At 47.5% G+C, this 11,755-nt stretch overlaps 1 protein-coding gene across 1 annotated transcript; it reads left to right on the top strand.

Annotated features, from left to right (window-relative positions):
- Positions 1-2,406: 2,406 nt before the first annotated feature.
- LOC116528007 (putative DBH-like monooxygenase protein 2) lies at positions 2,407-10,907 on the top strand. Its single transcript, XM_032245201.1, has 13 exons — positions 2,407-2,694; positions 3,415-3,561; positions 4,098-4,259; positions 4,476-4,559; positions 5,386-5,553; positions 5,745-5,847; positions 6,040-6,206; positions 6,546-6,637; positions 6,922-7,018; positions 7,153-7,212; positions 8,688-8,818; positions 9,619-9,733; positions 10,028-10,907. The coding sequence occupies exons 1-13, from the start codon at positions 2,407-2,409 to the stop codon at positions 10,268-10,270; spliced, it is 1,857 nt and encodes a 618-aa protein (XP_032101092.1). The 3' UTR covers positions 10,271-10,907.
- The last annotated feature ends 848 nt before the right edge of the window (positions 10,908-11,755 follow it).

Below are 11,755 nucleotides of genomic sequence, written 5' to 3'. Positions count from 1 at the left end.
CAATGAGCCATGATTACGTGACTGCAATCTAGCCTAGGTGACAGTGAGACCTTGTCTCAAAAAAAAAAAAAAAAAAAAAAAAGAGTATTTGTCCTTTGAGTTACAAACAATCCAATTACATTCTTTAAGTTCAGCCACAGAAAAGAATGAGATCCCTCTATTTCTCAACATTGATAAGGGGCCTCATTTTTTAGAAAGCTTGGAAACCAATAATCTGGGAAATTCTATTTAAAAGGCCCTGTATCCACAATCTCTCAACCTCAGAATTTTACAGACAGCAAGAAGGAGGCACAGAGGAGTTTAGAAGCTGAACTTCACTATTTCAAGACCTGGGACCGCACTGCCCTCAGGTCGGTGTCCCTCCTGTGGTGTCTTCTCCGTCACAGGCAGTTGATAAATGCAGAAGGGAAGCAGGGACAGCCCCAGCCCCATCTCCCTAGAGAGCCCCACGTAGGTATAGCAACGGGCTTGGCTTCCTGGGGCAGAAGCCAGATGAGGGTCCAGGAGAAGAGACCCCCTGAGTCTGCAGTCACTGCTCCCAGCATTTTCGTGAGGACCCTGCCTCTTTGCGGAGGACAGTGCTGTGGCCAGCAGGAAAGACTGCAGGATAAGGGATCCTGAGCCCGTCTCAATTTACAGGACTGGCTATTCTGCCTCCCTGCCGCCCCCTCCCTTAATCCTCAAGTGAGATTGGGATCAGAGTGTCTCTGCATACCTGTTATCTCTCTCGCTGGTGTTTCTGCTCTTCAAGGTCAGTGCCTCCCAGGCTCCAACCTCTCCTCTTCTCTTGGCTCAGATCTGGTCCGGGGCCAAGATAAACCTCTTGCTTCCAGACGGCTACTTAGCTCCCTACCTTCTCTGCCAGGCACAGAGTTAGGGGCTGTGGCTGCCCCGTGGAAGCATTTGTTTTCTCCCTCACCACACCCCAATTACTACTCAAGTGCTTACAGCAGCAGCAAACAACCTTAGCTGGGTCCTTACCAGCTTTGATGAGCTCAGTCGTGAAAACAAAGACTAGGCCTGCACCGAGAAGCCGTAAGCAGATCACACCTGTGTCTGTCCACCCACACCTGAGCTGAATTCCTCTGATCCAGTGTAGGAGAGGACCCCAGGGCCCCTGTACTCTCCATTGTTAAATGGAGAGTCAGCAACTGAGGGTCAGATGAGGTGACTTCTAGCTCTAGGTCAGATGTGTCAGTCACCAGTAGGAAATTACTGTGGAGTTAGAGTCAGACTTTGGTTTCTTCCCTAAGAAGCAGTCAACAAATGACACTAAGTCCCCCCACCAGAACAAGCCACGGTGGAAATGTATGGCTGGGGTCTGGTTCCTGTGGGATGTCCATGACTTAAGGAAATTATGGTCAGGGATGGTGACCCACCATTGACTCAACATCAAGTGGCATCAAGCATCACTCTTGTTACCCCTTGGAGCTCCCGTTTCATCATGTAGAAATTAAGTGGATTGAAGCTTTTTGAAAATGAGTGGCTCTAAAGTTCCTTTCTATTCCAGTGTTCTGATATTCTAACCTTCCTTCTGTGCAGCTTTCATTGTTTACATAACACTAATGTGCTCAGTCGGGGAAGCTTCGCTCCGTTAAACTAATTTCTCTGAAAGGTAATTGATGAGCAGAAGGTAAAGCACAAAGCATCCCAAAGGCAAATTCATGTTTATTTCTCATCTCCCTCTTCTTCCCCTCACCTCCTCCCCCTTCCTGCTTCTCTCCAGGAGTGTGCAGAAAATCAAAGCTGCCCAGACTCGACCATCTGAGAAGCTGATTATGCCTCCTCTCAGTGTCCTTCTAGGGATTAGTAGCAAAGGCTCCTCCAGGAGATGGAAATCACAGCCTTCCCCCAAGTTCCTGCCAGCAAGTTCCCTCCTTCCTGCACTGCACTGGGAAGCTGAAAGGCTAGGTTTACAAGCAGTCCCACATCCCTGCCAGTACTGCTGTTCTATACATACACAAAATGGAAAATACCCATAAAAAGTGAGATGGGGCATATTCCAGAGGCAAAATGTCCTGTAAGGACATCCTAGGATCGAAGATGGAAGAGGGGGGCAGGAAGGGAGGGGTAGAAAAAGAAATTAGACTTTCTTGATTCTGCAGGGTCCCCACTGGCAGGACACTGGAATGGGGTCAAAGTGGAAAGTCTAAACAATTCATATCCTGAGGATTTTCTGCCAGGCCCCTGCTCCAGAGTGAAAGCAGCCTGCCGTGTATCCTCTCCAGGCACCTCTCACCTCCAGAGTTATGTAAGGGGCCCTGCTCAGAACCTGGAGGATAATCAGATCAGAAGTGCTCCAGCCTGGCCCTCCCTCATGGCATGGTGCCTGGCCCAGGTAGGACATAAAACTCCGAAGCTCTCGAATGTTCATCTGCAAGGGAGATGCTCCAGGTCTCAGGAGCCATGGCCCGTGACCTTCTCTTCAGGCTTTTTCTACTTTCGGCCCTGGCAGCCCCCTTACAAAGCAACCGCCTTGGCCCCACATCTCGCCTGCGCTATTCCAGGTTCCTAGATCCTTCCAATGTCATGTTCCTGCTTTGGGACTTTGACTTTGAGACTGAAATCATCAGTTTTGAGCTCCAGGTCAGGACAGCTGGCTGGGTGGGCTTGGGTGTCACAAATCGCTACACCAACGTGGGAAGTGATCTGGTTGTTGGAGGAGTCTTGCCTAATGGCAATGTCTATTTCTCGGTAAGTCTGGGCGTGACTTGCTTCCAAGGATGAGGGTCTTTGTTGGGTTGAGGATGGTTTCCTGTCCAGAAAGGATCCACATTCCCCAAGGATATCCAAACACACACCCAGAACACCAGCTGCATGCTAGTGCCTCCCTCCAGAAATGGTCCATTGTAGAGTTTGAAATCTAGGTCTTCCAGACTGCATGAGTCTTCAAGACTGCTGAGAGAATGAAACCATTAGATTGTGAGAAAGTCTTGCACCTCTTACTTGCTAATAGCCCACTAAATGCAGGTCACTGGGGAAAATTCAAAGCTGTTTGAGAAATAGTTACATTAAGAGCCGCATGAAAGCAGATAAATGTCTGGCTGAAATGAACTCAAACCTGGTAACCCAATTTTATATTTGAGTGATTTCCGTTTTGATATGATATGTGAAACTTCGAGCGTTAGCGTTGCAGGAATATTAGACTTTATGGAGAAGAGACTTGAAGTGGGAGGAGTAAAGGAAGCCCAGGTGGTGAAACTCCATTATAGATTGCCCATCTGATGAACCCCATGAAAGGGCGCTCTGCCATATTCTTCACGCCATGCTCTGCCTAAGGAGCAAACTACGTAATAGAGAACACCTGGGTTCTGCTACTTGCGTATCCTAGGGGAGCTTAAGGGGTAAGTACTGCTCCAAAGAGTGTCAGTTGAGGCTCCTGGTTCTTACTTCTTGACCTTCACTGGACCCAAGGATCAGCACTTGGTAGACGAAGACACTCTGCAGGAGGATGGGAGCCAGGATGCTGAGCTGCTGGGGCTGACAGAAGATGCTGACTACACCACCATGCGCTTTTCGAGGCCCTTCCGCTCCTGCGACCCTCATGACCTGGATATTACGGTAAAATAGCGAGCAGAGAAAAGCATTTAGTCACAAGCAGGTTTTCCTTCTGGGGAGGTAGTTGCCCCCAGTCAGGCAGCCAGTCATCATTCCTAAGACTTCTATTCCTCTCAGCCTTCCCAGGTAATGCTCCAAGTGTGCCACCTGCTAAAATCCAAAAGCCTTCCACAGGGTGACCACCCACTGATCCACCCTCTCACCCACCTGCCCCAGTGTTCTCCTCTTAAAGAATTCTGCTCAGTTTCACTGACCTTTAGAGTGTTAGGATTTAAGAGTTTAATTCAGGCCTTTCATTTTACAGATGTGGACACCGGCTTAGAGAGGGTATGTGAGAGGGAACGTGACTTGCTCAAGATCACCAGCAAGTAAGCCTCAGAGGCAGAAATAGAACCTGACTAGTTCTCACTCTTAGTGTGAAGCTCCTTTCATTCCACCATGTAGACATGAGCAAGTGCCTTGTATAGGTCCTTGGGTGCAGGGATATGCAGAGTGCTGCTCAAGTGTGGCAGTGCCTTAATGCTCATGGCACCCTGCAGAGTGACACTGTGAGGGTGCTGGCCGCCTATGGCCTGGATGACACTCTGAAGCTGGATCGGGAGCGTACTTTTGTCAAGTCCATCTTTCTGCTACAAGTTGTCCACCCTGACGATCTGGATGTCCCCGAGGATGTCATCATTCATGACTTGGAGATTACTGATGTAAGACACCCTCATCCCACCCAGCAGCCTCCAGCTCCCTTCTTCTCCCACTCAACCCAGATCTCTCCTCTTGCTCCCAATATTCAGTACATCCCTCTGACCCCTGAGGACTGCCAATCTGACCCTAATGTGAACCACCTTCCCAGCCCTGGCCCTTCCCCTATTTCTTTAGATCCTCACTGTCATCTGGCTCAACTTCTGTGCATCCTTCCCCAGTTCCTTATTCCAGAGGATGACACCACGTATGCCTGCACCTTTCTTCCTCTCCCCATTGTTAGTGAGAAGCATCACATTTACAAGGTATGTAGACCAGATGGGAGACATTGTCAAGGCAGGGAAGGGTGCTGGAGCAGAGCAGGGGGGTGTGGTCAAACCTGGAGGATGAGGTCTGAAAAATTTCTAGGAGGAAGCAAGGGAGAAGTAGCTGCAACAACAGGACAGGTGGTGCTTGGTGGAGGTCATGGTTACATCATTTCCTGAGCCCAGAACTATAACTCCCAGCACTATTTTATTTAAGCTCCACAGTGCAATAGACATGTTGATGAAGGTTATGAATTAATAATTAATAAGGCAAAAAACAAAGTATGAACCTCAGCCTGGCCCCAGAGTTGTGCCCACTGGCCCAAAAGGATGTAAAGTCAGGGAGAGGATATGGCCACAGGCTGTCAGGAGGATGGTGAAATCTGGCTAGAATGAATTCAAATTTGGTAACACAATTTCATATATGAGTGATTTCGATTTTGATCAAATAAATAAAAGTATAATCTTACAGTAAGTGGCAAAGGCGGGGACTTTTTTTCATTAGTCAGATGATTTGAAAAGGCATGGCTACATGCTCAGATACAGTGAACTGAGGTGGTTACCAAGGGAAGGCAGAAGTCTTGGAATGTCCCCGGCTAGATTTCATATGCTCTGCTCTCCAGGAGGCGCTTAAAGGAGAGGGCAATTGAGAGGGGAGTCAAACTGAGTGGGTGGAAAAATGACAGCTTGGGGAACAAACACAGAGAAAAAGGGAGAGAGAGAAACAGAAGAGGGAAATGGGTATAGTTTTGTTTGACAAAAAGGAAGATAACATGATTTGATGTAGAAGGTCTTGCTCATGTTCTGCTCTTCTTTTTCTGTCCAGTTTGAGCCCAAGTTGGTCTACCACAATGAGACAATGGTGCATCACATCCTGGTGTATGCCTGTGGCAATGCTAGCGTTCTTCCCACAGGCATCAGCGACTGCTATGGGGCTGACCCTGCCTTCTCCCTCTGCTCACAGGTCATCGTGGGATGGGCTGTTGGGGGCACTGTGAGTCCTGTGATGGGGGAAACACATGGCTAAGCAGGTGCACGTGGTTAGGTAATGAGATCACTGGGCTGTTGGAAGACCAAGGGATAGGGGAAGTCTGGGATGAGAGTTAGAAAACAAGGGTAGGAACCCTGAATCCCTATACCTGGTTCCTGGCCCTTCTTGCTGCCAAATCTCCCTCCTTCCAACAGAGCTACCAGTTTCCAGATGACGTGGGCATCTCTATTGGGACCCCTTTGGACCCTCAGTGGATCCGACTGGAGATTCATTACAGCAATTTTAACAACCTTCCTGGTAAGCGTCTGGAGGATTTAAGGAAGGGAGGCTGGTGGGGTTGGCTGGTCCTTTCAGTATTGGGAACACGTTGTGGGATGCATGCTAACTCCCTGTGATCACAGCCCACTGAGCTTTCCTGGGCCTCTCTCTATCTCCACATTGTGACCTGCTATCCTGCCTCCCGTGATTGACTGTTCTTCTCTGCACCAGGTGTGTATGACTCCTCGGGGATTCGTGTGTACTACACCGCTCAGCTCCGCAAATATGACATGGGCGTCCTCCAACTGGGCTTCTTCACGTTCCCCATCCACTTCATCCCCCCAGGCGCCGAGTCCTTCATGTCCTATGGGCTGTGTAGGACGGAGAAGTTTGAGGAGGTGGAGCTGGGAGGTGCACCCTTCCTGAGGAGAAAACACACTCTCCTTGCCCACATCCCATATCTGGGCTGATCCACAGTCTGAGCCCCAGATTTGGAGAATGATTACAACCTGGTGCTCAGGAAATTCGCTAACATGACTTTTGCAAAGAAGGGAAGGAGTCAGGGCTTAGAGAACAAGGGGAGTGGGGAAGGAAGAAGGGTCAGAACGGTTCAATAAGAATTATGGGATCAAATGTCAGTCATCAGAGGAAGGTGTCAAATATCAAGGGAGGAAAATCAAGGAACAAGTCAAGAACAGAGTCCTTAACAAATCATGTGCACCTCATCCCTGTTACAGATCAATGGAGCCCCCGTGCCTGACATACAGGTGTATGGCTACCTGCTGCACACTCACTTGGCTGGAAGGGCTCTGCAAGCCGTGCAGTACAGGTGAGGGAAGACCCTGAAGCTTTCCTTTCTGTAGGTGGCAATGGATTTTAAGAACAGTGATTTATTCTGAAGCATATGTTTACGCTTGGTTGAGAATAAGGAAGAGCTAGAATTATCTTTAGATTAAAGATAACTGGAATACAACTGTAGAAGAAGTTTTTTGTTTATTTTTGTGGATAATCTACTCACAGAATGACCCCACCCACGTGCTACATCTTTATTGGAAGACCCCTCTCTATTTCATCTTCTCTTTGTTTCTGAATTCTCACCTTCTCTTCCTCTAGGAATGGAACACAACTTCAAACAATCTGTAAAGACGATTCCTATGACTTCAATCTGCAGGAGACTCGAGATTTGCCTTCTCGAGTGGAGATCAAGCCGGTGAGAGTCTGAGGGAGGCATGGCAGAGTTGGGGGCAGCAGCATCATAGCTCATTACTGCCAGCCAAGAAAGTTCTCAAACTGTACCAGTCCCTCTGTGTCTTACTCTCAGCCTTCATGTTTCACTCGGAACAGGGAGATGAATTGCTGGTAGAATGTCACTACCAGACGCTGGACCGTGACGCCATGACATTTGTAAGTGACCTCTCTCCCCACCATGGTCAGTCACCATGACCATAGCCCCAGTGGAGAGCCCCCTCATGGCTTTGGCTATCCAGTGACCCGTTTGATTTCACTGAAGCCTCTTCCTTCCTCCAGTGCTATTGCACGTCCACATGGGGCTTTTCATGTTCTCACACTCCATGCATCTAAGATGGGAACAGGGATTTCCCACATTCTCTGCCAATAACCCACTAAGACCATGGAAATATAATACACTATAGTGACTAAGAGCAGAGATTCTGCAGCCTCATTGCCTGGGTTTGAATGTCAGCACAATCATTTAGTATCTTTTTAAATTTAGGCAAGTTATTCAACTTCTTTATATCTCAATTTCCTAATTCACATAAGATTAATACTACGTTCTACCTCATAAGATTTTTGTGAGAGTTGGTTAACACATGCAAAACACCTAGATCATTGCCTGACTTGTAGTAGATGCTCAATTAAAGTTGGCTATTGTTTCTATGGTCACAAGGACCAACCCCCCACCCCGTTTTGTGCATCAGGAATAGTTTAGTGATTGTGGGATTCAAAAGGTGTTACAGGCAACTGAGGAAAAAAATGCTGTCCTACAAATGATTATAATACAAGGTAGTAAGTGATAGATACCATACAAGAATAATGAGACTAATCCACTAGGGAAATTCACAGGAAAGAATCATGAGATCCTACTACAGTGAACTGAACATGTGACGCAGGTGAATGAGTCCTGCTTTAGACACATAGAGATGAGGAATTCTGGAGAAGGAAAAAACTGAGAAAGCCATATATAAGGAAAGCATGGGGTGTGCATGAAGAAGTTTGGTTGGAAGCCAAAAAAAATGGGAAAAGATATCTGAAGGAATGGAATGAGGATGAGGACGATAAAGTTGGAAAGAGTCCTTGAAGTAGGGGCAATCCTGACCTACCTATATCTCCAGGACAACAGGGCTAACTAAATATTTGCCAGGTAAGTAAATGGAATGAATGAATCAATGAATGGGTTGGAATTTATTACATAGAATCAAATAATTGGTTTAGCGATGATTGACTCTTGTTTAATGAACTACTGGAAGCCATTGGAGGTTTCTGAATAGGCAAATGGCAGGATGCAAGATGAACTGTGAACAACTTGGCTGGCAGCTCTACAGAGCTCAGATTGCAATCAGAGCAGGTGAGTGACTGATACTAGTTGAAAGGCAGATAATCTAGCCCAAACCAGGACAGTGGAAGTGAAGCTGGGGTCAGGGCAGATATATGGAATTTTTTTTTGGAAATAATATCAATAATTATCCACCAATGAAAATAGAGCCACAAATAGGGCAGTGAGCTGGCTCTACATTAAGGGAAAAGGAGATGGCATCACTGGTAAGATAGATGACACCTTCAACTATTTTCTGTCTGCCTTGTCCTCCTGTCTCTGCATGCCTTTGTATCTTTGTCTCTCCATCTCTGTCTATCTCCTCCAGGGAGGCCCCAGCACCATTAATGAGATGTGCCTCATCTTCCTCTTCTACTATCCCCGAAATAACATCTCCAGCTGCATGGGGTACCCTGACATTATCTACGTGGCCCATGAGTTGGGGGAGGAGGCATCAGAGTGAGTCATCCTAAAAGATAAGACCTTATGTATGTGTATGGGAGGGACCTTGGGGAGGATCGGGGGAGGAAGAAAAGGAGCCCTACCCATTACCTCCTAGACTGGTGAGCCAGGATTCCTTCCGGGGCTGCCTGACCAGCTCCTGCCCCCCCTCACTCCTGTTTCCATCAGGATCTAACTCTCAAAGCTCTGGCACAAAACAGGAATTTTGCAGGATTTTTCTCCCATATCAGCAAGGCCATTCAGAGGGACAGATAAAACTGAACCCTAGAAGTGAGATCCTTTATTTATAAATTCTTTGTCTGCCTTTTTCCACATGCACTACTTGACTCAGCCAAAGACTATGTTTACTTTCACATCACGACCCTCCATTATCTGGGGATAAGGATCCCCTCTGAGATTCTCATGAGAACTAAGAAATGTTTTTCCATGAAAAAAATGCACATCTATGCAGATACACCCTATTTCATATAAAATTTCAGGGCAATGAAATTGCCTCCAAGAAGGTTGATAAAGTGACTTCAGGGAGCCCATCTCACTCCATGCCCTCCAGACGAAGAGCCACTTCCTTAAAGAGTCAGAAGATCCTCTTTTTCATGTTTTAAAATTCTCATCTCTGAGTTCTGAGATTTCTCTTGTCAAACTCACTGTAATTGTCTCTTGTTGTAAGATGTTACTTATGGCTTTTGCTGACATGGAATTGATTTTAATAAAAATGAGGGTACATGTTTTGCTGAAGGTTTAAGTCAACCCTAAAGTACGGTCTGTTTCCCCTGCTGTGATCCTGCCACCCATGGCAGCTCCATGGAGGGAATGATGGCCATGAACAATGTCGAGTGGACCCCAGAGAGCATTAAGAAGGCTGAGAAAGCCTGCAAGGAGGCCCAGCAGACAGTGATAATAAAGACCATTGACGTGAGTGTCCCAGGAGAGACCTCCCTCTAGCGTTAGAGATGTGGGGTGGTGCTGGGTCTAAACAGGAAAAGAGAAGAATGAGGGACATGAAGGGCAATGGTAGGAACACTGGGTCAGGCAACAGGGTGCTGAAGAACTGGAAAGGTGGTTTGTTGCTGTACTGGGTTGCGGATGCGGTCAGAGCCTCATGGTTAGCCTGTGAGCTCTGTGAGGACTGGGGATGACCAAGGAAGATCTCAAGAAAGAAAAGGGAGCTGTTTCTACATTTACCTTGTTTTTCCCCCTCTCTCGCAGGAGGTGGTGGAAAACACAACAGGATGGATTCCAGACATCATCCCTACTCCGCGGGGGCCCTGCTTGGAGTCCTCTGGAGGCAAAGTGGAGGCCCAGGACAAGACCCCTGCGGGCTTCAGGGCTTTACCTGTGGCCCTCTCGAGCTCCAGCAAGGCCACCCTGAGGCATCTCCTGCTGGCGGCTGTCCTGCTGGCGCAGAGCACACTCTCCTGGCTCCTGGCCATGCTGCAGACTAGAGTCTGATGCTGTCTCTTCATGTACATACCCAGGCCACTCTCTTCTCAGCCCTCCCTTATCATCCAACACAGAAACTCCTCCCTGCTTTGGCCCCCAAATCCCCCACCTGTGTCCCTTCTCATGACCCAGGCCTTGACACTGCAGGCCTGGGCACTGCACATATTCCATAAAGATTCCTCTGTGACTAGCTGTGCAAATCATCCTTTAAAGCATTAGAATCATTGGTGGGGCCACATATTTTCTGGCAGAGTCTTGCTCCATGGCTGGGTGTGAGGTAATAGATCCACTCTCTGAGAAGGCCGGTGCCCCAGCTTCCTTAAGAAGATGCATGAGGAGGAAGGGACTCGAATCTGAGAGAGAGCCCTGTAAACTTCTCTTGGCCCATACCTGCCCCTGCAGGGGGTTTCTGTTTCTCTTTCTTCTGGCATTTGTGTCTGGCCTCCCCTGTAAGCTGCAGGGTACCCCATGCAGCTGGAGATGTTTAGGGGAGAGTAAAGGGTAATTTGCAGTAAAGGGAGAACTCTGTTTATAAAGGACAAAGCTTGATACATCATATTAATAAAAATTCGGCACGCTTCCTGTTGCCATCTCTTTCCTTTGCGCTTTTGTTCCAGGAGAGGCAGCTGGACAGTCTCAGATCGCTCAGTATTAGGCACTTGAGGATCTGGTTGTCCAAATGAGACATTTAATGCATAGCCTTGCCTTCCTCACCTGTATCCCTGCTGTCCAGTGATCTTTGTTTATCCCACTGAGTGTCATGTTGTTAACACTCAGGCCACTAGGTTTCAAGAGCCTACCTGCGCAGGCAGGCTGGATTGAATGCGAAGAACAGGACAAGGGCAAGACAGAGAGAGGCAGGCCTTAGCACTAGAGCCCAGGGCATGCCACGGAGGTCCACAGGAACAGAGCGGCAACTAGGTATAAATGGTTTACAGAGTCAAGCTGCAGTTCTCAACCATGGATTTCAGGAAAGGACAATTTTCCCTGTGACTACCTTGAGAGTTTCTGGAGGCATTGATGTATTTTTTCTAAGCTTGACAAGCTCAGCACCACCCTCTTCTTCAAGTTTTAAAGTCATCATCCTCATCTATGAATAGCTTTGTTGGTTGTTCTTCTCATCTAAGAGGGACCCCTACTCTAGATATTTAAAGGTATTTAGAGGGATCTTAATCCCCTGGAAACCAGGACTATGGCATCAGCAAACTCTGTGTCACTGCTCCAGAGGCCTAGTGTTGAGCTAATATCATAGCGCTGCTTCATGGCCAAGCAATATGCCCCTCTGGGTTTGGCGACATGAGAGGTAATGAGCTCATTACCTTTTCTGTCTTTTCCCATGGAGGATTCTGGATGCTCCACTTTGAGATTCTGCAAAGTCCTTGGTGTTCACATTCAGTGCCTGCAGTCTCAGTGTCGACCCTTCTCGATACAACATATATATTTATTGTTCATTTTAAAATAATTATCAAAAAGGGAAGAATTTGGGGAGAGAAC

Source organism: Sapajus apella, unplaced genomic scaffold (assembly GCF_009761245.1).
Source record: "Sapajus apella isolate SASKATOON/1434 unplaced genomic scaffold, GSC_monkey_1.0 scaffold56, whole genome shotgun sequence".
Taxonomy (NCBI): Eukaryota; Metazoa; Chordata; class Mammalia; order Primates; family Cebidae; genus Sapajus; species Sapajus apella.
The sequence above is the reverse complement of the archived record's forward strand: the minus strand, read 5'-3'. Positions and strand labels throughout refer to the sequence as shown.

Bases quoted from the DNA above. Each gene is read 5' to 3' on its own strand.
- LOC116528007 (XM_032245201.1), top strand. From the start codon at position 2,407: ATGGCCCGTGACCTTCTCTTCAGGCTTTTTCTACTTTCGGCCCTGGCA. The intron at 4,560-5,385 runs GTATGTAGACCA...TTTTCTGTCCAG, and splicing joins AGAAGCATCACATTTACAAG to TTTGAGCCCAAGTTGGTCTA. The intron at 7,019-7,152 runs GTGAGAGTCTGA...CACTCGGAACAG, and splicing joins CTCGAGTGGAGATCAAGCCG to GGAGATGAATTGCTGGTAGA.